The following is a 27985-nucleotide window of genomic DNA, read 5'->3' on the forward strand; positions in this document are numbered from 1 at the left end:
CTGCTGAACCAAGTGGAGGCCAGGAGGGGCTTTCTATCCGCAGGATAGGAGGAGGAGGGGGCAAACTAGGGAGACAAACCCAGCATGGGAGGAAGCCTCCAGGGCAGTCATGCCCAGGACCTCCAGCAGAGGACTGCTTTGAAATGCTGAAAAAGGATGAATGACCTCCACTGCAATGCCAGGGTAAATGAACCTTCAACTGCTCACATTCACCTCACTGGTACAGGGCACATAGCTGTTATGGTGATACCTCATAGCCCCACTGCAGTCCATCTACCCTGCAAGTGAAGAGGCCACTGTGGGTTCCTTACCCTTCCACACACACAGCTCACATGCTGTGTTGGTGGGGTGGGTGGGTGGGTGTGTGTGTGTGGGGGGGGGGGGGGGGGGGTGAAGAGTCTAAGGCATTGAGGGCACCTGCAAGCACTGCTAATGACATGCCCCTGTGAGCCCAATCCTCCTTTCTGTGTGGGCTCACCACTCTGGATGGTGCTGGCCCAGAATCTTCCTGGACAACCTGCAGTGTATCAATCAGATGGCATACAATCCATTGGGTAGACTGGAAGCACGGGAAAGGTACATGAAATCCAATTACTCTCAACCCCTCTCCCCTCTCTGTGCAGGGGAAGTTAAGCCGTAATCGGAGAGAGGGAGAAGACGGGAGGGGGCCGAACTGACCGACTTCAACAAGAGAGCAGCCCAACTGGCAGGGGTGGAGTGGAACAGATCCGTTGGAGGTGGAGAGATTGGCTTGCGGCCTCCATCTAGTAAGGATCCAGGCATGTCAGGGAAACCTAAGGGTCAAGCCAGTCGCTCTCTCGTCTCACAAGCGCCACCAGGAAGAGGGCAAGGCCTGAAAGTGAGGAAGCGTGCAGTTAAGCCCGGAGAGGAGCAAAGACATCGTGGAGGAAGAAAGTGCACCTGTAGAGGGGCCACAGCAGGCACCTACACCCTCCACAAGCCCAGAGAGACACACCTCGGTGGGTATTTCATCTAGTTTAGGAAGGGTCTCGCACTCTGATGATCACTGCATGGATACATGTCCGCAACAGGAGAATGCAGGGTCGGCTAAGCTCACCGGCACTTGGAGGAGTGCTGTGTAAGGTTCGAGTCTGATGATGGGCCTCTGGAATCGACTTTCAAAGAGATGCTGGAGAGACAAGAAGATACGGGAAAATCAGGCAGAGATGTCGGAGGCACACAGCAGAGTGGCACTCGAGGAGGGGGAGCCTGTCCACCTGGCTGATGAAGTGGTGCTGACCTGTGCACCCACAGAGGCCTCCATGGAGAGGGTGGCAGATTCCATGGAGAACCCAGCCCAGCAGATTCTGCCGGAGATGCGCTGCTCTTCATCGCTACCGCCGTGCTTTTGCAGTGGCTGAGCGTGAAGGGCGGGGCACCTCAACCTCCCTCCAGGTGCCCCTTCCCCTCAAGAAGTTAGGCAGGGGTTCTCGGGCATGCATTGGAAGGAGAAGCAGAAGTTGGATGCCCCTGAGACTCCACCCAGGTCCCTGAGGGTATCCAGCTCTTCCAAACCCCTCTTGCCTGTGACCCCTTCAAACTCGCCCTCTGTGACTCCAGAGGGAGCAGCTGCCCCACAAGCAGGGCAGCCAAAGTAAGCCAGGGCCCTCCAGACCTCTGATTTCCAGAGGACAGCCAACATCAAAGGCAACAGGGCCAATTGGTCAGCAGACGGCCTCCACTCCTGCTGCAGAAAGAAAAGTTAAGTTCTGATTTCACAAGTGGTTGTATGGGTGTACTATGATCATTACACTTATCCCACGTTTGTAAATATAGTTCACTTGCACTTTAATCGTGTCTGATGTGGTGTATTTTCTTAAGCCTGTGCACCACCACACCCCCCCCCCCCCACCCCCACCATCTTCCAAGGGACACCCCATGTCCTCTGGAATCAGACATGTGCAGCGAGGCACAGGTCTTTGCCAGGGCCCTTGTGAACCAAGTGCAAGAAATTTCCCGCGCTTCCTGAGCCTTTGCTCTTTCACACACATCTGTCCCAAGACCCTAGCATTGTAAGAACTACATGCTGGGGCTCCTCTTCAGTTGTCCAGCTGAGCTGACCCGCATCTCCACCCATCCCCGACGACCCAACTCCCATGTTGCTTCTCGAGATCTCCTCCACAAGGTTCTGCAGACTAGCTTGCAGCCATGTTTATCGCCACCTTCGAGGATGAGTCTAATACCTTCTTCCTCCTTCCCCCTCTGCCCCCCCAACACCCCCAGCATTACCATTGAGCACCCCTACCCCCGCAGGAATCACATTTGACCACCCCATAACCCTCCCCTATCACCTCCTGTCCCGTTCTGGCCAAAAATATTGAATGCTGTTACTTTCCTGAACTTGTACCCCCTATCCCACCCAATTTGCCAACCCCCAGAATCCCCATCACATTCCACATCCCCTCCAGCAACCCTTTACTCGACAATGCTGCACCCTCATCTTTCCACCTTACCGGCTCTCACTGTCCCCTTTAACCGTCACCATCCCATCCTTTCACTGGTACCCTCAATAAGAACCCCCCACCCCATGCCCCTCCACACCGCAACACCATACCCCCATGTCTGTCCAGACCACCACAACACCCCCTCTCCCTTGTCCGTTCACACCCACACAATACACCCCCTCTGCCTGCACTCCAGCCCAGCCCTTCTCACCTTCCTGCCACATCCATGTAACCCATTTGCAGTACCTCTCTCTTTCCCCTACCACCACCAATGCCCCCCTGCCCCCTATTAGGCCTCCACACCTGCCCCACCTCTTTATTCCTCTCCTCCCCAGCTAATCCCCCACCCTTGCCACCCAGCAGTACTCCCTGCAGCTTGAGGATTCATCTTCTGAGAGATGTTGCTGCTTGAAGATCCGAACCCTGGAAGGAGCTGCTGCGCCGAGAAATTCCACGTGGTTGAAGCTATACCCACCCAGTGCTGCACGTGGTGTTCCAGCGTCTGGTTGCTGGAGGCCTCCATCTTCTCTTTTGAGCCACTGGAGGCCCCCATCTTTTCTTCTTGATCAGGTAAGTGCTGACATGTATATGCCACATTGGTCCAGATATGTTCTGGAGCGGCATGATTTCCTGGCTGGGCCTTCATCCTCATTCCATTAGCGGTATGCAAATCTTCTTCATGTCGGCTTCTGGCGGAAATTGCGGCCTGCCATGGCGGCTGGGAGTGCAAGATCCTGCTGTTATTTTACGCCAGTGGGAAACCAATTTTCCAGTCCCGCCACATTGTCACCACACCTCCCGCCCGCCATCAAACCTGTTGCAGGGGCACCAGAAAATTCTGCCCTGAGCGTCAGGATAATGGGACAGCCGTTGATGAGAAACTTCTTTACTTGGGGTTGTGAATCTTTGGAATTCTGTAGCCCGAGTCGAAAACGAAAAGTGAATACTGGAGCTGTCGTGAGGGACATTATGGCCTACTCTCGTGCTTGAGAGTTACATGTACTGAAACCACAATTTGACTTCCTCGTGCACCATAAAAGAGTTGTCCTGCCAAATTTTGGAATACCACTCCCAAGATGACACTATCACACTTGCAGGAACTGTCAGACCTGTGAAAAAGAATTACTTGCAAATTGTCTAAGCTGTATGTACTTCCACAGATATCCAAACTCTTGTAGTTTTCAGTCACTGTAGGTTTCTCAAATGTTATTTATTTTGGAGAGGAGAGATTTAAAGAATCTATGGAAAAGGAGTGGGATTGGACCTTATCGAAGTATGCAATGGCATAAGTGGAATAGAAAAGCATTAATTCTGAACGCATTTGCAAATTATATCTGGGACTTCACATTGTATCATTTCTGCAAGCTAATTATCCATTTTCCTCAAATGTACGTTCCATGCAAAAAAAAATGTATGCATGTTCTTCTACTTGATCTCTTAATTATCCCTGCTTGATTAGGCATTCAGAACTGCTCGACAGAGCCCAACTCTGTGGATTTTCCATATCCTATCACCACTGGAGTTAAGCTGACATTATCTTTTTAAAATGAGTCATTCTGTTCTGTATTTCAGTGTGTCACCTGCGGGAAGGGGTTTAAGAAGCTCTGGTCACTTCATGAACACAATAAAATTGTACACGGTTATGCAGAGAAAAAATTCTCGTGTGAAATCTGTGAAAAGAAATTTTACACAATGGCCCACGTCAGAAAACACATGGTCGGTAAGTGAATAAAATCATTGAAAGCTTACAGGTTTCAGTAAAATGCTGAGTGGAGCTCCCTATATTATATATATATATATATATATATATATATATATATATATAATATAAATATATATATAATATATATGTATATATATAATATATATATATGGAGGGAGACACCTCTAAGTGGGTTGGTGTTCCCATCTATCGGCTGCCCTTGTCCTTCTACATGGTTGTGGCCGTGGGTTTGAAAGGTGCTGTCGAATGAGCCTTGCCAAGTTACTGCAGTGCACCTTGTGGATGTTACACACTGCTGCCACAGTGCGTCACTGATGGAGGGAGTGAATGTTTATAGTGGTAGAAGGGGTGTCAATCAAACAAGCTGCTTTGTCCTTGATGGTGTTCAGTTTCTGGGAGCTTGAAAGAATTAATGTTGCATTTCTGGCTCTCACAGTGTGTTTCAGCCCTTGGATATCCACTCCAGGGCTGAGGGTTTTTGATGGTTGACATAATGCATTTTTTTCTTCTGCAACCACCTGGACTGAGGATCATTTGAGAATCTTCTCAATATGACAGTTATTCATAGAATCACAGGAAGCCTTTCAGCCTGTTGTGATCATGCTGGCTCTCTGCAAGAGTAACTCAGCTAGTCCCATTCCCATAGGCTTACCTCATTTTCTCTTTGTATCTTAATGTCCAGTTCCCTTTTGAAAGCTTCAGCTGTATCTACCTCCACCACTGTCAGGCAGTACATTCCAGTTCCTAATCACTCGCTGTGTTAAAATAAAAAGTTGCTTCCTCATGTCGCCGCTGCTTCTTTTGCCAGTCGCTGTAAATCGGTGTCCTCTGGTTCTCAACATTACTGTCAATGGGAATAGTTTCTCTCTGTGTACTCTGTATAGACCCCTCATAATCTTCAACAATTCTTTCAAATCTCCTCTCAACTTTCTCATCTCTCTAAGGAGAACAACCCCAGATCCTCCACTCTATACATGTAACTGAAGTCCCTCATCTCTGGTACCATTCCCTTAAATATTTTCTGCATTCTCCCTAAAGCCTTTACAACCATTCTTAAAGTGTGGTGATCAAAATTGGACTCAATACTCCAGTTGTGGTTGAACAAGTGATTTATAAAAGTTCATTATAACCTCCTAGTTTTTGTACTCCAAGCCTCTATTTATAAAGCCAAGGACCTCTTATGCTTTATCAACCACTTTCTCAATCTGCCCTGCTACCTTCAAAGATTTCTGTACATATATCCCCAGGACCCTCTGTTCCTGCATCCCCTTTAGAACTGTACCCTTTATTTTATATTGATTACCTCTCCTCATTCTTCCTACCATAATGTATCACTTCACATGTCTCTACACTGAATTTCACCCTCCACATGTCTACCCATTACACCAGTCGTGCTCATCACAATACTTCCAAATTTTGTCATCTGTACACCCAAGTTTGTATCATTAACATAAATGAAAAAAAGCCATGGTCCTATAACCGACCCCTGAAGGACCCAACTGGAGCCTTCCTCTAATCTAAAAAAAATGTTGTTCAGCACTATTGAGTCAAAATCTTAGAATTCCTTACCTAACACTGCTATTGTTGTACCTACACCCCACACTGCAGTGGTTCAAGAAGGTGATTCATCAGCACCTTCTCAAGGTTTGCTGGGGAGGGACAATGATTGCTGGCCTTTGCCAACAATGCTTAAACCATGAACAAATAAATAAAATAATGAAAGCACCTGTACTGACGCCAACCTGAAAATTAATCATTGAAGGTGACATGTTGCTATCCTGTAGCTGGGGGTGATGGAGCGGGTGAGTGGGCTGTTGTATCCGATCTTAGACTGTTGGAAGACTTCTAAAATAAATAGATATTTCCATCTTTGTTTGAGAATTGCCTATGTCTCTTGACTGATTGTGCTTATTTGCATTCAACAGGACAAGAAATGTTGTTCAGATCCGTCGCTTCCCATATTTTCCCTTTGCTTTTTGTCCCAGTGGATAGATATGACGAAAACAGAATTACCTGGAAAAACTCAGCAGGTCTAGCAGCATCGGTGGAGAAGAAAAGAGTTGACGTTTCGAGTCCTCATGACCCTTCAACAGAACTGAGTGAATATTAGAAGAGGGGTGAAATATAAGCTGCTTTAAGGTGGGGGGGTGGGGTTGTGGGGGAAAGAAGTAGAGGGGTGTGGTGTGGTTGTAGGGACAAGCAAGCGGTAATAGGAGCAGATAATCAAAAGATGTCACAGACAAAGGAACAAAGAATTGTTGAAGGTAGTGATATTATCTAAACGAATGTGCTAATTAAGAATGGATGGCAGGACACTCAAGGTACAGCTCTAGTGGGGGTGGGGTGGAAAGACTAGCAGGGCATACAAGATTTAAAAATAATGGAAATGGGTGGGAAAAGAAAAATCTATATAAATTATTGGAAAAAACAAAAGGAAGGGGGAAGAAATGGAAAGCGGGTGGGGATTAAGGAGGGAGTTCAAGATCTAAAGTTGTTGAATTCAATATTCAGTCCGGAAGGTTGTAAAGTGCCTAGTCGGAAGATGAGGTGCTGTTCCTCCAGTTTGCGTTCGGCTTCACTGGAACAATGCAGCAGGCCAAGGACAGACATGTGGGTAAGAGAGCAGGGTGGAGTGTTAAATGGCAAGCGACAGGGAGGTTTGGGTCTTTCTTGCGGACAGACCGCAGGTGTTCTGCAAAGCGGTCGCCCAGTTTACGTTTGGTCTCTCCAATGTAGAGGAGACTGCATTGGGAGCAACGAATGCAGTAGACTAAGTTGGGGGAAATGTAAGTGAAATGCTGCTTCACTTGAAAGGAAAGAAAGACCCAAACCTCCCTGTCGCTTGCCATTTTAACACTCCACCCTGCTCTCTTGCCCACATGCCTGACCTTGGCTTGCTGCATTGTTCCAGTGAAGCCCAACGCAAACTGGAAGAACAGCACCTCATCTTCTGAATAGGCACTTTACAGCCTTCTGGACTGAATATTGGATTCAACAACTTTAGATCTTGAACTCCTTCCTCCATCCCCACCCCCTTTCTGTTTCTTCCCCCATCCTTTTGTTTTTTCCAATAATTTATATAGATTTTTCTTTTCCCACCTATTTCCATTATTTTTAAATCTTGTATGCCCTGCTAGTCTTTCCACCCCACCCCCACTAGAGCTGTACCTTGAGTGCCCTGCCATCCATTCTTAATTAGTACATTCGTTTAGATAATATCACCACCTTCAACACTTCTTTGTTCCTTTGTCTGTGACATCTTTTGATTATCTGCTCCTATCACTGCTTGCTTGTCCCTACAACCACACCACCACCTCTCCCCCCAACCCCCCATCTTAAAGCAGCTTATATTTCACCCCTCTTCTAATATTCACTCAGTTCTGTTGAAGGGTCATGAGGACTCGAAACGTCAACTCTTTTCTTCTCCGCTGATGCTGCCAGACCTGCTGAGTTTTTCCAGGTAATTCTGTTTTTGTTTTGGATTTCCACCATCCGCAGTTTTTTGTTTTTATCTCTGGATAGATATGACGAAAGGCTGTTGGCCATTCTCAACTCTACGGTTGACTCAGAGGCTGTGTCAGTTGGAAAGATCATTTCCTCTGCGCTATTGGAAGACTTCTAAAATAAATAGATATTTCCAGCTTTATTTGTGAATTGCTGATGTCTCTCGATTGATTATGCTTATTTGCATTCAACAGGACAAGAAAGGTTGTTCAGATCTGTCGCTTCCCATAATATCTGTTTGATAGATTCACTAAAGTCAGTTAAAAAAGAAATCTACCTGAAGACAAGTATAATGGTGTGCATAGCCAGAACAAATCTTGCAATGTCTTCTCTTCTTGGGCAGTGGTAGGTGAGGTGACTGTCACCGAAGACGGGATTAGCCCCCATTGGGCACACTGAGCGAGATGGTTGGTGAGAGAGGAGATTGGGCCAGTTTCAGCTGCTGCCCTTCAGGAAGTGCCAAGACCGTCCACAGTGGGTAGCCATGAACTTTTGCAAAGGGGATCCAAGTGCCTTTTGTAGGAAGCAAACTGTGAACCTACTGCCTCCAGTTACACAAATAATTGAAGGAGGGTGGGGCTCAGACCAAACGAAGGACAGAAAAATTGAAAATATAGAATGAGTGGGGAGTTTGATGCAGAAACCGCAGGGTTGTGCTGACATTGTTTGCTGGATACCATCTGCGTCACTGATTCCAAAGCCAATGGGTACTGACACTGTTTAGTGGGGTGATTATGTAGGGACTAACTTGTATTTAATGCTTCAATTACCAGTTTGTTGGACATTACTAGATTACCAGAGGTGGTTTATTGACAATTTTGTCGATAGGTCCTAAAAGACTAGGCAATAAATATGCAGGTCCTAGACTCTGCTCAGTGAATTATTCAGGAAGGGTGGGTGCTGGAAGTTCTCTTTCCATTGCCACAGTGAGCTTTTCAGACTGGATACTTAAATCAGCAACGCTCAGGGAAGTTACTGAAGAGAAATGGCAGGGAGGTGGAGTGAAACTAAATGAAACAATGCAGAATAAATGTTTGATTACATCAATTTATTACCTATTTTAAAATGCAATCATTTGGCTTGTCCCTTTCAGCTCACACGAAGGATATGCCCTTCACCTGCGAGACTTGTGGGAAGTCATTTAAACGCAGTATGTCACTGAAAGTCCACTCTCTGCAACATTCGGGAGAGAAACCTTTCAAATGTGAGGTAAGTGTGATCAGACATTTGTAACCTCTGTCACCCCACCACCATCCCCCAACCTCCCATTTTACCAGAAAAGAATCAAAATCATTATAATGGAGTAAAAAACTATAAATTCCATGTGCTGTTCAGTGGAAAGATCAAACTTTGATTTCTTGGTTTGCTTCAGAAGCAGACATCATAAGCCCTGGGTTAAATTCTTATGAAGTTAATTGGGATGCAGTCATTATCAAGTTTTAATTCTGCTAGGTTTTATTTTTGTGTTTTTTCACCCAAGTTTCTTAGACTTATTGTGCTGCTGTTAATGCCTTGAGAAATGTTTATGGAAACTCTACTGAATAAGTCAGTGTGTTTCAATGGCTTTTGGTACCAGGGGTACATTATGTACAAGGTTTACATTCTGATGTTCCTTGTCAGCCTCGTCTTCAGGGTCAACCCAGTGAAGTGAATGGGGTAGAGACACCGTTAGTGGTAACACTGGAGATCCAATGAGGTCAGCCTGCCGGCAGCGCAGCCATTGAACTTCACCAGCAGTGAGTGGCCTGGCTGGTTTTCCACTCACTGACCAAACTGTTGTGGCCAAAAAAGACCTTGATCAGCTGTTCTTGTGTGTGCACTGTCACGCCAGCACTGTGGAATCCACCCTGACCTCCCCTTCAGTTGATATGTTTAATGGCATTACCAACACTGAATCCCCCACTATCAACATCCTGGGTGTTACCATTGACCAGAAACTGAACTGGACTAGCCATATAAATACTGTGGCTACAAGAGCAGGTCAGAGGCTGGGAATCGCGCGACGAGTAACTCACCTCCTGATTCCCCAAAGCCTGTCCACTATCTACAAGGCACAAGTCAGGAGTGTGATGGAATACTCCCCACTTGCCTGGGTGAGTGCAGCTCCCACAACGCTCAAGAAGCTTGACACTGTCCAAGATAAAGCAGCTCGTTTGATTGGCACCTCATCCACAAACATTCACTCCCTCCACCACCGATGCATAGTAGCAGCAGTGTGTACCATCTACAAGATGCACTGCAGGAATTCGCCAAGTGCCTTTGACAGCACCTTCCAAATCCACTACCACTACCATTGAGAAGGACAAGGGTAGCAGATGGATGAGAACACCAGTAGCACCTGTAAGTTCCCCTCCAAGTCACTCACCATCCTGTCTTGGAAACATATCGCCATTCCTTCACTGTCGATGAATCAAAATCTTGGAACTCCCTTCCTAACAGCATTGTGGGTGTACCTACACCATATGGAATGCAACGGTTCAAGAAGGCAGCTCACCTCCACCTTCTCAAGTGCAACTAGGGATGGGCAATAACTGTTAGCCCAGCCTGTGAAGCCCACATCCTGTGAATGAATAATTAAAATACTGTTAGTGTACCCCCAATTTGACTGGAAAAATGTAGACTGTGGAGTTAATTTTTAAACCCCATTTTGGCATCAGTCTGAGATTAAACCTGTCTGTTAGTAACATAGGAGCAGAGTAGGCCATTCAGCCCCTTGAGCCTACTCCGCCATTCAACTTGATCATGGCTGATCATCTACCTCAATGCCCTTTTCCCATACTATTCCCATATCCCTTGATGTCATTAGGATCTAGAAATCTGTTGATCTCTGTCTTGGATATACTCAATGACAAGCTTCCACAGCCCTCAAGGGTAGAGAATTCCAAAGATTTACCACCCTCTTAGTGAAGAAATTCCACCTTATCCTAGTCTTAAATGGCCTACTCCTTATTCTGGGACTGTGTCCCCTGGTTCTAGACACCTCAGCCAAGGGAAACATCCTTTCTGCATCGACCCTGCCTAGACCCTTCAGAATTTTGTAATTTCTGAACCTTGATGTCACATTTCACCCCAAGATGAGCTTCAGACTTCATATTCGTGACATCACTAAGACCGCCTATTTTCACCACAACATCGCCACCCAACTCATCTGCTACTGAAGCCCTCATTCTTGCCTTTATTACCTCTATACTTTACTGTTTTAACACACACCTGGCTCCCACATTCCACCCTCTGTAAACTTGAGGTCATCCAAAATTCTACTGGCCATGTCTTAACTTGTAGCAATTCCTGTTCCCCTATTGCCCCAAAATCGCTGATCTGCATTAGCTGCTGATCAATCAACCTCTTGACCTTAAAATTCTCACCCTTGTTATCAACTCTCTCCATGGCCTCAGCCCTCCTTAACTTTGTAATCTCCTCCAGTTGCACACCCCTTCAAGAGACCTGCACTCCCCTAATTCTGGCCTTCCACAGCATTCCCAGTTTTCACCTCTCCGCCATTGGTGGCTGTGCCTTCAGTTGTCTAGGCCCTAAGCTCTGGAATTCCCTCCCTATACCTCTCTGTGTCTCTAACTCTCTTTCCTGCTTTAACATCTTAAAAGCTACCTCTTTGGCCATTGGCGCTACTATCTCCTTTATGAGGTACCAGATTTTGTTTTATAACTCGCAAGAAGTACTTTGAGATGTTTCATTACATTAAAGGTGCTACATAGAAGTTGTAGCAGTTGCAGGGCTTAGAAAATTCCAATGTAGATTCAGTTTACACCTATATTTCATTGAGTTCCAAAGGTTGGAGGCAGTGGACTGTGGAAGTAGGCATACATCAAGTGAGGATGCAGGGCAGAGAGACCGGGGTATAGATTTGCATAAGTCATTGAAGGTGGCTGGACAGGCTGAGTGGTGAATAAAGTAAAATATAGTATCCTAAACTTTAGAGGCATAGAGTACAAGAGCAAGGAGGTTATGTTAACCATCCAGTTCTGGGCACCACACTTTAAGAAGGAGGTGAAGACACTAGAGGGAGTACAACAGAAAATGTTCATAAGAATAGTTCCAGGGATGAGGAACTTTAGTTGTGTAATTGATTGGAGAAATTGAGACTGTTTTCCTTGGAGAGCGAAGGTTGAGAGAAGGTTTGATTGACATATTCAAATTCATGAGGGGTCTGGAAAGAGTAGGTAGGGAGAGTTGGTAGAATGATCCAGAACAAGAGGGAACAGATTTGAGGCTTTTGGCAAAAGAAGCAATGGAGGTGAAACTTTTTCGTACAGTGCATAGTTAGGATCTGGAATATTCTGCTTGAGAGTATGGTAGAGGCAGGTTTAATTGAGGCACTCAAGAAGGAATTGGATTTTTACCTGAAAAGGAAAAATGTGCAAGGTCACAGGAGAGAAATGGCACTCTGTGCATTGCTCCTTCGGAGAGCCTGCACAAACACAACAGACCGAATGGCCTCCTGTAACTCATTCTGTGATTTTGTGTGTGAATCTTTCTTTGCCAAAGCATTTCACAAGTGATTACATTAAGTAGTTGGTAATGAGGCAAGTAGGCTTGTTGATAGTTGACACCTTGCAAATTGCTCTGTGTACATGGCAATAGGTGGTGGCCATTCTGCCTCTTGAGCTTTGTCTGCCATTTAGTTAGTTTGTGGGTGATCTGTACTTCTGCATTTCCCCATTCTTTCCCCTTATCCACTAACTTCCTTACCTAAGCAAAATCTATCCTCTCAGGTTTGAAAACCAGCATACACTGGGAGAAATGTTCTAGATTTCCAATAATCACATTCTGTGAAATAGTGATCAGTGATTTCACTCCTAAGTGGCCTAGCTCAGTTTTAAGATTTAGCCTTTCCACCAAGCTGAAGACAGTTGAGGAATCTGAAACTTGATGAAGGGTTAACAGCTGCTGGAAGACTATCTGGGGGGCTGTTAGAAAAGCATGCTCTTGTATATGCAAAGTTCTGTCCCTGCTGTGTACACAGAGACTAGCAGCTGCTTCTGGAGATCCCTAAGATGGGACCACCAGGATATGGTGTTGTCAGTACTGCAGTCAGGTGGCTAATGTGCTATTGGTGCAAAATAATGCTATTTGAAGGATCCTGAAGCAGGTTCATAGTCTTGTGATTGTCTTGGATTGTGAATCAGTTCAACACTGCTGGCTGACTGCTCTATTTCAGTGGATTTTCCGATTTAATTTTGTTTCACAAGGAGATTTTCAAGTCTTTGATTAAGTGCAGGAGAGAGCACAAGGCTGTCACGAGAGCTCTGGGCTACGTGGCAAGACGCTGAAACTCAGGCATGAGCGAAGGGGATAGGGGGGTGGGCTGAGGCGGGGGTTACAGTTTCAAAATATTGTGTCTCCCATTTAGGGCGGAAGTGAGGAAGGATGTCTTCTCTGAAGGTCATGGACTTCCCTGAGCTGCTGGCTGGGTCATTGAATTTATTCAAGGCTGAGATAGATTCTTGAACTAGAGGGGAGTCGAGGATTACAGCGAACAGACAGGAAAGTGGAGTTAGGCCAAGATCAGATCAGTCAAGATTTTATCGAATGGTGGAGCAGGCGTGAAGGAACCATCTGGCCTACTCTGGCTCCCATTTCTTATGTGCTTATGTTATAGAGGTATCTGAGATAGCAAGCAGCATAGGAAATTGACTTGAGACTTTAAAATGCTGTTTGCATTTGATAAACATTTGTGGCAATTAACTCCCTTCTGTTGAAGGCTCATGCATGTCCATGCTATCTATCCATATTTTTAATGTGTTTATGTATAGGCATATTAAACAAATATATGGCCCCTGGGCCATAGTCCATTTGCACCTGAAGGCTGCTGGGTCCCAAACCTCCAGTGCTATTGGAGCACATCTGCTGGAATCTCCTGCTGACCTGCTTTCTCACCGTGGGCAACAGACATTGCTCAGTACCTCCCTACATACAGCAGTGCAGCTGACTTTGGAATCCAGTAACTATCGCACCCTTCTCATGGCCTTGCTCCCTGACATGCAATGAGTCCCATTTTTCTGGGGTGACTTACCAGACTGAATTAGCCCTTATGTTCACCTTGTGATCAAAAAGTTCCTTTCCAATTAATAAAACATCTAATTCAAATTGGCAAAGAGCTAATGGACGATTAGGTGTAAAACATCAGCTTGGGGCTTCCAGCAACAAGATTATTCTGTTGTCTTATCTTTTTGACCATAAGAAGTGTTAGAAGCAGCTTCCTGACTGGATTTCTTGCCCTAGCATAGTTTAGTTTGTTCCATTTCTGATCTTTACAATAGCTGAGGCTAGGCAGAGGGAGCTGGGGTGGAGCAGATGATGGAGAGAGTAGAATGAAAATCAATTCAATAATGTCTCTGTGGCAGGATGCTGATAGCACTATTGGATTCTGGCATCAAATCAGCTGCAATTCACTGACTGGTGCATGAGCTCATGGCTTTTTTTGGTTTCACACAGCTGTTGACATGCATAAAGGCAACCATTAAGCTTTGGAGTTTCACTCCTGCCCACACCTCCCTTTGATAGGTATGATCTCTGAGGAGACAGGTGATAACAAGGGAAGCGGAGGATTCATGAGCTTTGGAATCATGTGTCCAATCGCTTCCTACTGGTCCAAATCATTGAATTTAGTTATCATTTATAAAAATCCCTGAATGGAAGTTGGGATGTGCATTGATGTACTTGCGCTTGTTGTAAGGAGCTACACTAACCCTGCCTTTTTACACTTATGTCTTCGATCATTAGAACTGCAATGAAAGATTCCAGTACAAGTATCAGTTGCGCTCTCATATGAGCATCCACATCGGACACAAGCAGTTCATGTGCCAATGGTGCGGCAAGGATTTTAACATGAAGCAGTATTTCGATGAACATATGAAGACGCACACTGGTACGACTTTTTCACTTTGTCAGTCAAACAGCTATTATGTTCAGTATTCAAAGATCAAAAGGACAATGTAACCTTTTGGTCCTTCAAGGACAGTTTCTGCACCAGAATTTTTGGAGAGTGGGGAAGGAAGGAAAGTAATCATTTAAATGTTTTGTTCTTCAATTCATTCCGAAAAAATAAATGAATGTTTTGCCAGTTCCTTTGATTTGTTTCTCCACCCATTCCCATTTCTGTATGCATATCCCACTCTTCTCCAATTTCTCAAGTCCACCTCCAACAGTGCTAACAGTTCTACAGTTGACTGCTCTCCATTCAGTATCTTACCCAAGCAGCCATTCTACCTTTGTGAGCTTAGGTAACATGTGTTGATGTCCTATTTGTGTTCGCTCTTTGAAAGAGCTGTCCGCATCTTGATTGCGATCCTATTCTCACACCACATCTATCCATAATAACTTGAGAGGATCTTTCTGACTAGGAATTAGGAGCGGGAACTGTGGGGTGATTATGGTTTCTGTCCATCTCCCCACCTTTACTAGCCCAGGAGCAGAGGGCCAATCATAGCAGCTCAACTGCTACTGCAAGTGCAGCTCAGGTAGCAGCACAAACTAGTAATTGAGTCTAGAATCTCTGGTCTACGTAGCTCAGTACTAAGCCAGAAGGTGCCTTTATCCAATTGCCCATTGGTGAATGCTTAAATTTAATACTGGAGAATGTCATGCAACCCATCTTGCCTGCGCTGAATTTAGGGCTTTCTCAAAGATGATTTTATACTTTATACTGGATTATACTACTGCTCTTACTATTCAAATAATTATTAGCCAATTTTGAAATGGCTAATATTCCCTTTTGAAATGCAAATTTTATAGGCGAGTACTTGTGTTCATATTGTCCACTTGGATCATTTTGAATACCTGTGCAGTTTTCACAGTTAAGTGTCAACAGCCCTGGCTTCTGTATCCTTTCCTTGCGTCTTATATCAGTTAATCCTGGGATAGTCCTAGTCAATGTGTTGTGCACAGTAACTACAGCTATTCCTTCCAACAGCGTGGAGCTGAAAAGTACATACAGTAATCTAGAAATAAAAGCACAAAATGCTTTAAATATCAGGTTAGGCGGTGTCTGAGGAGAAAGAAACTAAGTTAATGTTTCCAATCAATGATCTTTCATCAAAACTGAAAACGGTAGCATAGAAGTAAAGTTAATGGACTACTGACCTAGAGGTCTGGAAGACACAAGTTCAAATCTCACCACACTAGCTGGTGAAATTTAAATTCAATTAATCAAATAATCTGGAATAAGTAATGATGACCATGAAAATGTCAGATTATCGTAAAAACCCATCTGGTTCACAGATGTCCTTTAGGGAAGGAAATCTGCTGTCCTTATCCAATCTGGCCTACATGTGAGTCCAGACCCTCAGCAATGTGTTACTCTTAACTGTGCTGTGAAATTGCTTAGAAAGCTGTTCAGTTGTATCAAACTGTTATGGAAAAATCGAATTACAATAAAAGAATGAACAGGCCACTTGGCATCAACCTAGACATTGCACTCTGCCCAGTCAACCTTTGATGCCCTCTTCACTAACATCAGGGAACTGGTGGAAAAATTGGGAGAACTGTCCTGCAGATTAATCAAGCAACAGCATGATATAGCCATACTCGCTAACTTATACCTTGGAGCTGCTTCATTGCTGACCTTACCTCCATCGTAACTTAAGCAGTTGGAATGTTTGGTGATGATTGTACAGTGTTCAATATCATTTGCAACTTCTCAGACACAAACAGTCCTTGTCCATGTGCATTAGAACTTGGACAGCATTCAGGCCTGAGCAAGCAACATTCGTGCCACACAGTGCCAGGCAATGATCATCTCCAAGAAAAGAGAATCTAACCTTCTCCCCTTCACATTCAACCACATTACCATTGTAAACCCCCACCATAGCATCCAGGGATTACCACTGACCAGAAACTTAACTGGATCAGCCATGTAAAAGCTGTGGCTATAAAAGCAGGTTAGAGACTGGGCATTCTGCAGTGGGTAACTCACCTCCTGACATCCCCAAATCATGTCTACAAGTCAGGAGGTGTCCTGCAATTCTCTTCATTTGCCTGGATGAGTGCAGCTGCATTAACACTCGAAGTTCAACACCATCCAGGACAAAACAGCCCATTGATCTGCACCCAAGCCACCACCTTAAACATTCACCTCCTCCACCACTGACACACAGTAGCAGAAGTGTATACCATCTACAAGATGCACTGCAGCAACTCGCCAAGCCTCCTTCAACAGCATCATCTATACCCACAACCTGTACCACCTAGATGGACAAGGGCAACAGATGTATGGGAACACCACCATCTGCAAGCTCCCCTCCAAATTACACACCATCCTGACTTAGAACTACAGCGCCATTCCTTCACAGTCGCTGGGTCAAAAATCTGGAAATTCCTCCCTAACAGCGCCTATACCACATGGACTACAGCAGTTCAAGAAGGTCACTCACCACCACCTTCTCAAGGGCAATAAATACTGGCCTTGCCAGTGACAGACACCTCCCATGAATGAATGAAAAAAACAAAAGTAAGGGTGTGTGATGGTATGGGAGACAGAAGAAATTAAATGACAAAAAGGATGATGGTGCAAGGCAAAAAGGTGAGGTCGGGACAAGTAAAGGATATGTGCATTAATCATCATTTTTAGTCATTGTGATCTTTTTCTATGAGCAACCCAGAGTCCCAGTTACAGTATTTTCAGATACTACGAATGCTGGAAATTTGGAATAATACTCAGCAGCTCAGGCAGCATCTGAGGAGAGAAATCTAATTAACATTTCAGGTTGATGACCTTTCATCAGAACAGAGTCTTTTTAAATTGTTCACTGAGCTTGAGAATTTGTGGCTCTGGGCAACTAAAGCCCTGCTCTTTAACTATTATAGACTCTGAGAAGGGGGCCATTCAGCACATTGTCCCTTTGCCCTTTTTTTTTTTGAAAGAGCTATCCAGTTAGACCCGTTATGCTGATACTCCCTCCATGGTCTTGCACATTTATCCTCTTCAAGTATTATCATTAGGGTTTATTTCTATTTTACTTGTTCTCAATATGTCATCTCTCTCTAACTTTAAATTAGCCCCGTATTTGCCCACTCTCTTAGCTAATGTCAGAAGGTTGTGGGTTCAAGCCCTATTCCAGAGACTTGAGTGCATCAAACAGTCTGACACTCCCAGTGCAGAACTGAGTGCTGCGCTGTCAGAGGTGCTGTCTTTCAAATGACACATTAAGCTGAGGCCCCAGCTGCCTTCTCAGATGTAAAATATGCCAAGGCATTATTCAAAGAAGAGCAGGGGAGTTCTCCCATGGGCTATATTTACATCTGAACTAGCATTATTAAAATAGGCTATCTGACCATTTATCTCATTGCTGTTTGTAGGAGCTTACTAGCTGTTAATTTGCCATTGTTTCCGACATTACATCAAGAATTACATTTTAAAAGTACTTCCTTGACTGTAAAGCATTCTGTGGAGTCCTGAGATTGTGAGAAATGCAAGTTCTTTCTTTTATTTCCCATAACCTCCTGTGACCTTGCTGATATTTAGCTGCTGCTCCTAGTTTCATTTCATCTACAAAATTTTGTATCCACCCCTTTAAGTCCAGATCGCATATGGAAATAAATTTAAAGTGGTTGAGGAAAACTCCACCAGCTGCTGCCTGCCAGTCTGAGTATCATCAATTTGTCACTCTTCCCCATTCTCCCTCACCTCTGGAGTTTCTGTTCAAGTGAGGCAGAAGCTTCAGTCCTCTTGTATCAGGCAACTGATCAGTCCTGTTGATAGCTAGCTGACAGCCATTTGGTCTCCAGTGGTCAAGCAAGTAAGTCATTGGTGTTTGAACTTACATTGAAATCCTTTGTGAAAAATCAACACTGTTATTGAAATTGGCCGTAATTTTGTGTTTCCAAAATGAATGGGAAAATCTGCTCGCTGGCTGCTTGACCTTGATGAGAATATCTGTCCTCAGCTCTAATGTGTGCTATAGGAGCTTTTAGATGGTAATTCAATATACCGATGGTGCAAACTATACTGAGTACATAAAACCTATGTCTGGGGAACTTGGGTGTTTGTCTTAGGCTAATGCTTTTAACAGGTGTTTGTCTGCACTTGGAGTTCTGTAAAATGATACTGTGGGTTTTTTTTTTCCCTGCGTAAAGTGGTTCACGTACTTCGCTCATGATGTAGAAATACAATGGCTTAAAAATAAAGTATAACCATTCGGTGTGCCATCATCTTTCCTTTTCATTGGATACAGTTCCATGAGTGCTTGAAATTCTGCTACCTCATTGGAGTGGCCACTCATTGAGTATCAGGCTAGAAGATTTGCATTAGCAGCCTATTCAACCATCATAGGTCAATGCTGTCCTCCCCAAACTTGTACTTTCTAGTAATAGGCCCTTCTGTACTTCTTTTTCCACCCTCCTAGTTCAAGGGCATTGTGGGTGATTGTAGTTCCAAGTTACTGTCTATCTTGATAGTGTGTGACAGATGTGCACAGTCTGCGCACAGTTTTGGTCCCCTTACTTGAGGAACAATGTAATTGCATTGGAGGCAGTTCAGAGGAGGTTCACTAGATTGATTCGAGAGATGTGGGGCTTGTCTTATGAGGAGAGATTCAGCAGTTTAGGCCTCAACTCGCTAGAGTTTAGAAAAATGAGAGGAGATCTAATTGAGGTATGTAAGATGCTAAAGGGGATAGATAAAGTAGACGTGGAGCAGATGTTTGCCCTTGTGGGGCATTCTAGAATGAGAGGCCATAGTTTTAGGCTAAGCGGAGGGGTAGATTTAAATTAGAGATGAGGAGGAATTACTTTTCTTAAAGGGTCGTGAACCTGTGGAATTCACTACCTCAGAGTGCAGTGGATGCCGGGGCACTGAGTAAATTTAAGGAGGAGGTAGGCAGATTTTTAATTAGTAACAGGTTGGAAGGTTATGGGGGGAAGGTGGGAAATTGGACTTGAGGCCGAAATGAAATCAGCCATGATCGCATTGAATGGCGGGGCTGAATTGACATTTCCTGCTTCTAGTTCTTATGTTCTTAGATGCATTGTTTTACATCTGTCTGAATACCACGCACATTTTCAGAGTTAGTGTCTAGATCCAAGTGGGTAGGAATGCTTAGATGCACTTCTGCTCAACACTATACCCTGGCAGAGTTGTTGAACTTTGAATGCTGCAAATCTGAAATAAGAAAAGGTGCTGCTGCAGATGCATGGCAACCGATATAAAGGATAGGTAGAGGCCCTGATCAACTCTGCACAGTGTTGCTGGCCAGCTGTATATTTTGAACATTCCTTGCTGGGCAGCTTGGCTCTGGGAGGTTTATTGCCTGTAACTTCGTAAAGAAATCAAAATCGTATTATGCAACAAAAAAAAACCAGCCAATGATTGGCAATAGAATTGGAGTATTAGGGATTCTCCTTCCAATCCATTACTTCAGATTTGAGTTACCTGCCTTCAAACAGTTGGATACGTGCCGTAAAAGTTCTACTGAGCAAGTACCCAATCCTACAAGATGGGGAAGTACCCATGAGCGAGAGCTCTCTGCCTTTGCTTGCACAGTTGATTATAGAGCTATCTAAGTAAAGGTTTTCTCCTCTCCCCAACGGAGAGAAGTGAAATTGGTCAAGGAGTGAATAATTCATACAAATCCCAATAATGAAAGAGAATATAAAAGACTTGTATTTATTCATTGCCTTTTACATTCCAACTTCATAACTGGTGAAATAGTTTTTGAATTTTATTCATTATTGTAATGCAGGGAAACATGGCAGCCAGTTTGCACACAGCAAGCTCCCACAAACAGTAATGTGATAAAGATAAATCAGTTTCATTAATTGGTTGGCTGATGAGTTCACTATTTTTGGCCACATGTATCTTATTTTGGGATTGGGATTGTTTTGTTCGTCTGGTTTGATGGTGTTTTCTGATTTTTCCTATCATCATTGCAACCAGTGTCTGCTAAGCTGAGAAGCCTGTGCTACTAACTGTCGTCTTGTTTCTGCAGAATTCATCTGCTATTTCAGCAATGTCCCATGTAACCTTCTATTTAACTTCACCATTGTAACGCTCCATTCCTAATTCCTTGTCTTTTCTCTGAGTTGAACACACAGCAGTATTTCAATAAAGAGCAGGGAAATTCTTCCCACTGTCCTGGCCAATATCTATCCCTCAACCAACGTCAATTTTAAAATGTCAACGTTGTTTATGGGATCTTACAATGCATAGTTTGGCTGTCATATTTCCTGCATCACAACAGTGACTGCACTTCAGAATTATTTCATTTACTGTAAAGAGCATCGGGATGTCCTGAGGTTGTGAAAAGTATAAATGCAGGTTCTTTATTTCTTTCTTTAGCTTAGTGAGTAGGTACAAAGCTCAGTGTTGTACTGAGCCATTCACACATGTCTAGCTGATCTCAGCCAGAGTTTTGCATTGAGGATCTGATGATGTTTTACTCTCACATTCGCTTCCAGTGGCCAATACTTGAAATTGTGGATGTCTGCTGAGAATGGGACACTCCTCGGATATGATCCCGTCCATTGCTGAATATTCGATAAAAGTTCAGTTATGAAGAGTTTTTAAATTAAATGGTAGGACACAGCCATCGCTGTCAAGGCAGGACTTATTACCCATTCTTAATTGCCCTTGAGAAGGTGGTTGTGAGCTGCTGCCTTGAAGTACAGCAGTCTGTGTGGTGAAGATGCTCCCAGAGTTCCATTAGGAAGGAAGTTCCAGGTTTCTGACCCAGCGACAGTGACATATTTCCAAGTTAGGATGGTGGGTGACTTGGAGGGAAACTTCCTGGTGCTGGTGTTACCGTGTACCTGCTGCTCTTTCCTTCTAGATAGTAGAGATCGCAAAAACAAAAATACCTGGAAAAACTCAGCAGGTCTGACAGCATCTGCGGTGAGGGATACAGACCTGCTGAGTTTTTGCAGGTATTTTTGTTTTTGTTCTAGATTTCCAGCATCCCCAGTATTTTGCTTTTATTATAGTAGAGATCCCAGTTTGGGCGGTGCTGTCGCAGGAGGCTTGGTGAGTTGCTGCAGTGTTTCTTTTAGGTGGTACACATGACTGCCACTGTGTGGTAGAGGGAGTGAATGTTTAAGGTTTGAATACTGGGGTGACTTTTTTTAAAATTGTGCAGCAATCCCACATTCCAGATCTAATACTGATGGATGAAATAAAGTAGCAGTGGTGAGATCTTGATTAATGAACTGCTACTGCCAGTTTTATCTCCTTTTAAATAGATGGAGACAAAACAACGTTGTTACCTGAACACCCTGCTGAGCGAAATAATTAGAAAAAGTGTTGTTTCTTTTAAGTTGTAACATTTCAATTACGTGGAGACAAACTGGGATTGTTCTCGATAGGCCAGAGAAGGTTGGGGGGATGGTGGTGTGGGGATGGATTTAATCGAGCTGTTGAAGATCCAGATGGACTTGGATTGAGTAAATAAGGAGAAACTGTTTCCAGTGACAGAAAGGTTAGTAACCAGTGGAAACAGATTTCAGAATTTAGCAGCAGAACAGAGAGGGAGATGATTTTTTTTTTTAACCGTTATGATCTGAAATGCAGTGCCTGAAGATAGATTCATATTAACTTTCAAAGGGATCTGGATATATACTTGAAAAGGAAAAAGATGTAGGATTATGGAGAAAGAACTGGGAAGTGGGACTAAATGGATAACTTCCAAAAATAATGCGTAGGCATGATGAGCCAAATGGCTTCCTTCTGTGCAGTATACCCCTTCAGAGGGCAGTTACATGTCCACCACATTGGTGTGAAATTAGACTCGTGTATAAACCAGATCAGGTAGGAGGGCATGTTTCCTTCACCAAAGGAAATAAGTGAACCAGTTGGGTATTTATAATAACCTGCCGACTTCGTGGCCACTTTTACTGATACTTTTTATTTCCAGCATTTTTTAACTGCCACAGTGGGGATTTTAACTCCTGTTCATAGGAACAAAGGAAAACATTTTCAGGATTAAGGAAAAAATGGGGGAGTGGGACTAATTGGATAACTTTTGAAAAGCTGCCACAGGTATGATAGCCCAAGTAGCCTTCCTCTGTGTTGTATCATTCTGTCATTCTATGTCCTCTGGATTATTATTCCAACAACATAACTGCTATGCTATCATACCCCGGTAATAGCAAATCAGGGTTACATGTTGGACTTTTATCCTTATCATTAATTGCTGAGTTTAAACTCAAAATTGAATCTTTCCTTTGCTTCCAGGGGAGAAGCCATACATCTGTGAAATCTGTGGCAAGAGCTTCACCAGTCGGCCAAACATGAAACGGCATCGCCGGACGCACACAGGCGAGAAGCCATACCCATGCGATGTCTGCGGCCAGCGCTTCCGCTTCTCCAACATGCTCAAGGCGCACAAGGAGAAGTGTTTCCGGGTCACCAACCCCATCACCGCAGACAGCAACCCCCTGAGCCTCACCTCCGGCACACCTCCCAACTCCAGCAACCCCCTCATCTCCCATCCCCAGTCGCACCCTCACTCCCTCCCTCCAACTCTCCTCCACTCCCTCCCTCCAACTCTCCCCCCTCCCCCGCACCTCCCGCCACCACCTCCCCTCTTTCCAGCTGGACGAATAAACGCCAACAACAATTGAACGGCTCTGGGGGGGCGTTTTCACTCTCCAAACGAAAGAAGAAGAGACAAACGACTGTAGCAAACAGTCAGAAGCGCGCACGGAGTGTGACGCTGAATATATTCTGTTACCTGGAAGGAATATAACCAAAGGGGGCATACTTAACGGATGGGGACTAAGAGTCAAACAACCTTAAACAACCTTGGAAAAGATCATGATTTATGTAACAAAAAACTATTTTGGTGTATTATTTACAGTAAGGATGTAGACAAAGGATTTTTGTTTTTTTAATGTCATATAGGACTAAAGGCTATTACCAAGTAGTCTGAACTACTCTTAAAGGCATCCATAGACTTAAACCGCTCTCACTAAAACAGACTTTTGTGTTAGCATTTTTGAACGCAAATATCCCTGCAGCATATAATGCAAGAAGGACGTGTACAGATTTAATGCAGAGTGCAAATAGAGAGCAAAGAAGCCCCTCATAAATGTGTTCATGATATACTTAACAAGCAAGGTAATGTGGGATTCTACCCCTTCCCATGCCCCCCTCCCCGCCTCCCCCCATCTTTTTGAGTCTCTAAACTGTAACCTGCTATTTTTTTAACAAGTGTTTAGTTAAGTAAAGCAAGCTGTGCTTGTGTGTAGCAAGTTTAACCATTTACTGCGGCGCGCCTAATAGACTTGACGTTTTAACAGCCATTGTCGTGTCCAGTGAGCGAACCAGAACAGTGTTTATTTTACCATGGACTGCATGGCTTACCACAGAAGCGACTGAGGTGAGAGGATAAGAATCAATGGAACCGAGGGGCTCCAGCTTGTGGCCAATTACAGAAACCAAAGAGGGGAAGACTGATGAGATCAGTCACAGTAAGTAGGACTTCTCTCTCAGGCAGTTTGGAGCCTGGGCGTAGGGACCTAGGTGGATTGTAAAAAAAGCTGCTTCCCTCCACCACCCACCCCAGTTCACCTTTACTGTCTGTTTTGCCTCCAAATTTGTGGACATCTTTGGGGGAACCTTTGTTTCTTTCTTTGGAGGACCAAGTTAGCACTTGATGATCACAAACACTGTGGCTTTTAATAGGAAAGCAGAGTTAATAAATGCAGAGACAAACTTTTTCTTTTAACATTTGAAGTGCAGTGGAAGGCCAGACTCTTCCGATTGTTCTTACAGAACTGACTAGGAGAGTTTGAAGCCTAATAGTTGTAATGCAACTGGGTAGCGTTGTTCTGGAGGAAATGGAGCAATTCTGCACTGCGCTAAACATGAACGTGTGTGTTGGACAGGTCTGAAAAACAGGTCGCAGTAGAAGTCAGGCAAGGCGCATCAGGGTGTTAAAATCTCAGCAACACGAAATATTGGAAAATGTGATGCTTAAAGTTGCAGCTGGTGTAAGGGCTTTTGTTCTGTTCTGTTCATTGGCCTTAAACCTTTGAAGATCCGGGGGAAAAGAAAGACAAGGAGATGAAGCTCTCTTGCAAATGGTAGCCTTAAAGGACTCAAATACACAGTTGCAAAGTTTGGGTAGGCAATGTTGCAGTAACATTAGATATAGTTGCACAGCACAGAGATGTTTCTATCCCTCTTCCTGCTACCATCATCAAATGTAGCTGAAATTCAGTCGTCTGAACGATCTGATGGGTTTAGATATAAAGTCTGATCAAATTAAGTGTGACATGGTGCCAGAATTGGAGCTTCTCTTTTGTGTCTGGAGCTAAGGGACAATAGGCAGAGCAGCTACGTCAGTAGCCCACACTCTGCCTGACGTAAGAATTTCAATGCATAATTCAATGAGTGTTTCAGATAGTGCCTTCGTCATTACACTGCTAATCTAGGATTAAAATCTCCTTGATTGATTTCCCACTGACCAAGGGCCTTTTTTTTTTTTATTGGCAAAGATCCAGTACAATTGTGACCCAGCTTACACAAGCAAGAGAACACTTGTGTTTGAGGGTTGACAGGGGCCAGATCCTGGCTGAGATTTTGATGAGCAAATCCTTCCAGCAACTGTTCAGGGTGGGCTGGACAACGAATCCAGGGGTATTAACTGCATTGCTGCAGCATCCTTCCTTTCACACACAGTCCAATTTGCCTGCAATACCTTGACTTCAAAAATGGTGTGCCTCTGAAAGGTGCACATTTGTAAGAAGGATCAAGGGAGGAGGACAGGGAGGTTCCTTCCATTGGTGGACCTGATACCGCTGCTGCTTCAAATACCTTACCAGAAATTCTTGTACTTGGCCCAGCTCTCTGGTTGTGGGGGCTTTTCATGTGTAGCTCTTTCAGAGCAGTCCCCCAAAACCGAACCATTTCCACATGCTGCCGTTTTAATCTACTTCTGTTCTATTGGACTCATAGATACTGGCATCCCTTTAAACTTGAACACTAATCTAGATTTTAAAGCATTATTAAGAGGAGAGTTGTGGGCAATCTCGCTTACGTTTTGAGGCCCAAATTACTTCCTTTGGGGCCTGCAAGAGGCCTTAGTTTTCAGAATGACATTGAGTTGAATCAGGTGTACACTACACTACATCCCTGCCACAAGATAATCCATGTGCAATTATTAAATCTACCCACCCTTAAGACCAACCAAGTGGGTCATGAAGCAGGATTTAAAAAACAACAGACGTTCAATTGAAATAATTGATCAGGAATAATTATTCAATTTAATTGATGTACTTATCGGCTGCTTTAACAATATAAATCATTATTTTGCACCAGGTAGTGGGGGAAGAAATTCTCTGTTTCTGAATTGCAGATTTTAGAGGAATCATTACTACATTTAATGGTAAGTAACAGCAGAGCAAAGTATGTTTGCAAGTGCACTGTTAAGTCTCGCGCTATTTTTTGTCACAGAATTTAACGTGCAGTATTTGTCATTGTACAGAGATGAGGAAAATGTCAGTTAAGCATCACAGTATTTTTAATGTGCTCTTATCGGATACAGAGTTTAAAATATTAAATAAAATAAAAAGTTGATTATTGTAAAGACATAGGACTTTTTTAATATTAAATGTTTTTGATACTTTCGAATTCTGCCTATTTTGCTCATCAAAGAGAAAAAGAACGACTGCACCTTTAAGCAATAGCAAATCCATGGGATGGGCATCCTGATGTTTATTTTCAGTATTGATAATTCAGCGCTTTTTGCCAACTTTTAATTGAAATTTAGTGTTCTAACATAGGAGCCCTCGGCTGTTCGTCAGCACATAAATTTGCTAAATCTCTCAGTTGCAGCAGTGCAGTGCGAGGTAGTGGGGTGCTGGCCTATTGTGGGAGCCACACTATGACTGCAAATTTTCCTCAAGTTTGCCATTCAGGACAAAGCTATGATCGAAGGGATTAGTTGAGGTCCTTTGCACAAAATGGTACAATGTGAATCATTTGTTTTCTCTGTCCCTTTTCCTTCAGATACTGGAATTTAATTTGTATGGAACTTTGATCTTTCATAATATATAATAAGTATATATATATATAATATTCACAAACTTAATAGGCTTCAGCCAGACAGAGTGTGGAGAGATTCTGTGCTTCCTTTAATAGCTTTCACCTCTTTATTGAATTTTTAAATTCCCTGCGATATAAAATATCTCTTCCTTTTAGCATTTTTCAAAATTTTTTGACAAAATTATCCCAAAGAAAGTAAAAAATGGCCATTGGCCACTACAAGGCAAAAGAAAACCTATGCACGCAAATTATGCATTGTACGCAAGTACAGTCTATCAAATGCAGCTGTGAGAGTCTCAATTGACTCCTTTGAGAGGATTTCATTGACTTTTTCAGAGGCGCTACCTGTGAGCATCACATTTTTGCCACAAGTGATTATTTAAAACTAATTTAAGCACTAGTTCCAATTGCAACAACTTCCGGAACCCATCCCACTTGTTGGAGGCTGTATATTCATTCCATTCATTATGAAAGTACTTCATGCTGGTGTGCTTTGGCCTGGCAAACTCCTGAGGCTATATTGAGTAAAGGTTTGATCTCCATCTATGTACATTGAGGTGTTTTTTTTATATAATACATTCAAAGGCTGTTGTTATGTTCAGAGTTTGAATAGGAGGGGTTAACCACAAACAAGGTTAACGTTGAATTGGAGCCTTTTAACCCTTTGTTGACATCCTTAACTCGCAGTGAATGTTACTTTTGCTGTACAAAATAAAATCATGGGTGAATTGATTCATAAGCTTCGTTTAGGTAAGCTGTATTTACAATGAAATCTTGCACCTTATCCCTAATACTCCTTCCTCCAAAGGACCACAGATGAGGGGGAAAAGAAACACTGCTTCATACTGTAGTTATTCCACTATCTTGCGGAGAGATTTTCTTTTGAAGCGAGATTGTATTGATGTAGATGGCTGCGTAGTACTGCCTCATTCAGGTAGTGTTGTACAGCTTGTTGAATAGGGGGAAATGCTACAGTTAATATTCGGTGGATATAAGGCCAAAATTTAGCTTGGCCCATTTAGTAAAGCATTAGGTTTAAGAAAAAAAATTAAAATCAAATTTGTGTATCAGTCATAAGTATGTTAATTCTATATTTTACTACATAAACACAACGTCTTAGTTATCTTGTGTACATAGCATTAATGTAGAATGTTGTAGTCTTGTGGTTTAAAGGAAGATTATGTCCATAGGTGCTACAATTAACAGTCTATATCTGTCATTTATGTATTGCTTAGTGTATAGTGTAGTCAGGATTTGCTGTCTAATTCCTGAAAAATAAATTCTTTCATTATAATAAAA

General features: G+C 43.5%; 1 protein-coding gene across 2 annotated transcripts in view; it reads left to right on the plus strand.

Moving 5' to 3' along the window:
- zbtb47b (zinc finger and BTB domain containing 47b) overlaps positions 1-27985 on the plus strand; it is a 257030-nt gene extending 229045 nt beyond the window's left edge. For both annotated transcript variants that reach the window (XM_041184092.1, XM_041184091.1), the window contains exons 3-6: positions 4038-4185; positions 8786-8901; positions 14434-14578; positions 22871-27985. In XM_041184092.1, coding sequence (XP_041040026.1) covers positions 4038-4185; positions 8786-8901; positions 14434-14578; positions 22871-23259 — 798 coding nt within the window. In that variant the 3' untranslated portion in view covers positions 23260-27985. The remainder of the gene's footprint in view (positions 1-4037; positions 4186-8785; positions 8902-14433; positions 14579-22870) is intronic.

The sequence above is a fragment of the Carcharodon carcharias genome, chromosome 3 (assembly GCF_017639515.1).
Source record: "Carcharodon carcharias isolate sCarCar2 chromosome 3, sCarCar2.pri, whole genome shotgun sequence".
Taxonomy (NCBI): Eukaryota; Metazoa; Chordata; class Chondrichthyes; order Lamniformes; family Lamnidae; genus Carcharodon; species Carcharodon carcharias.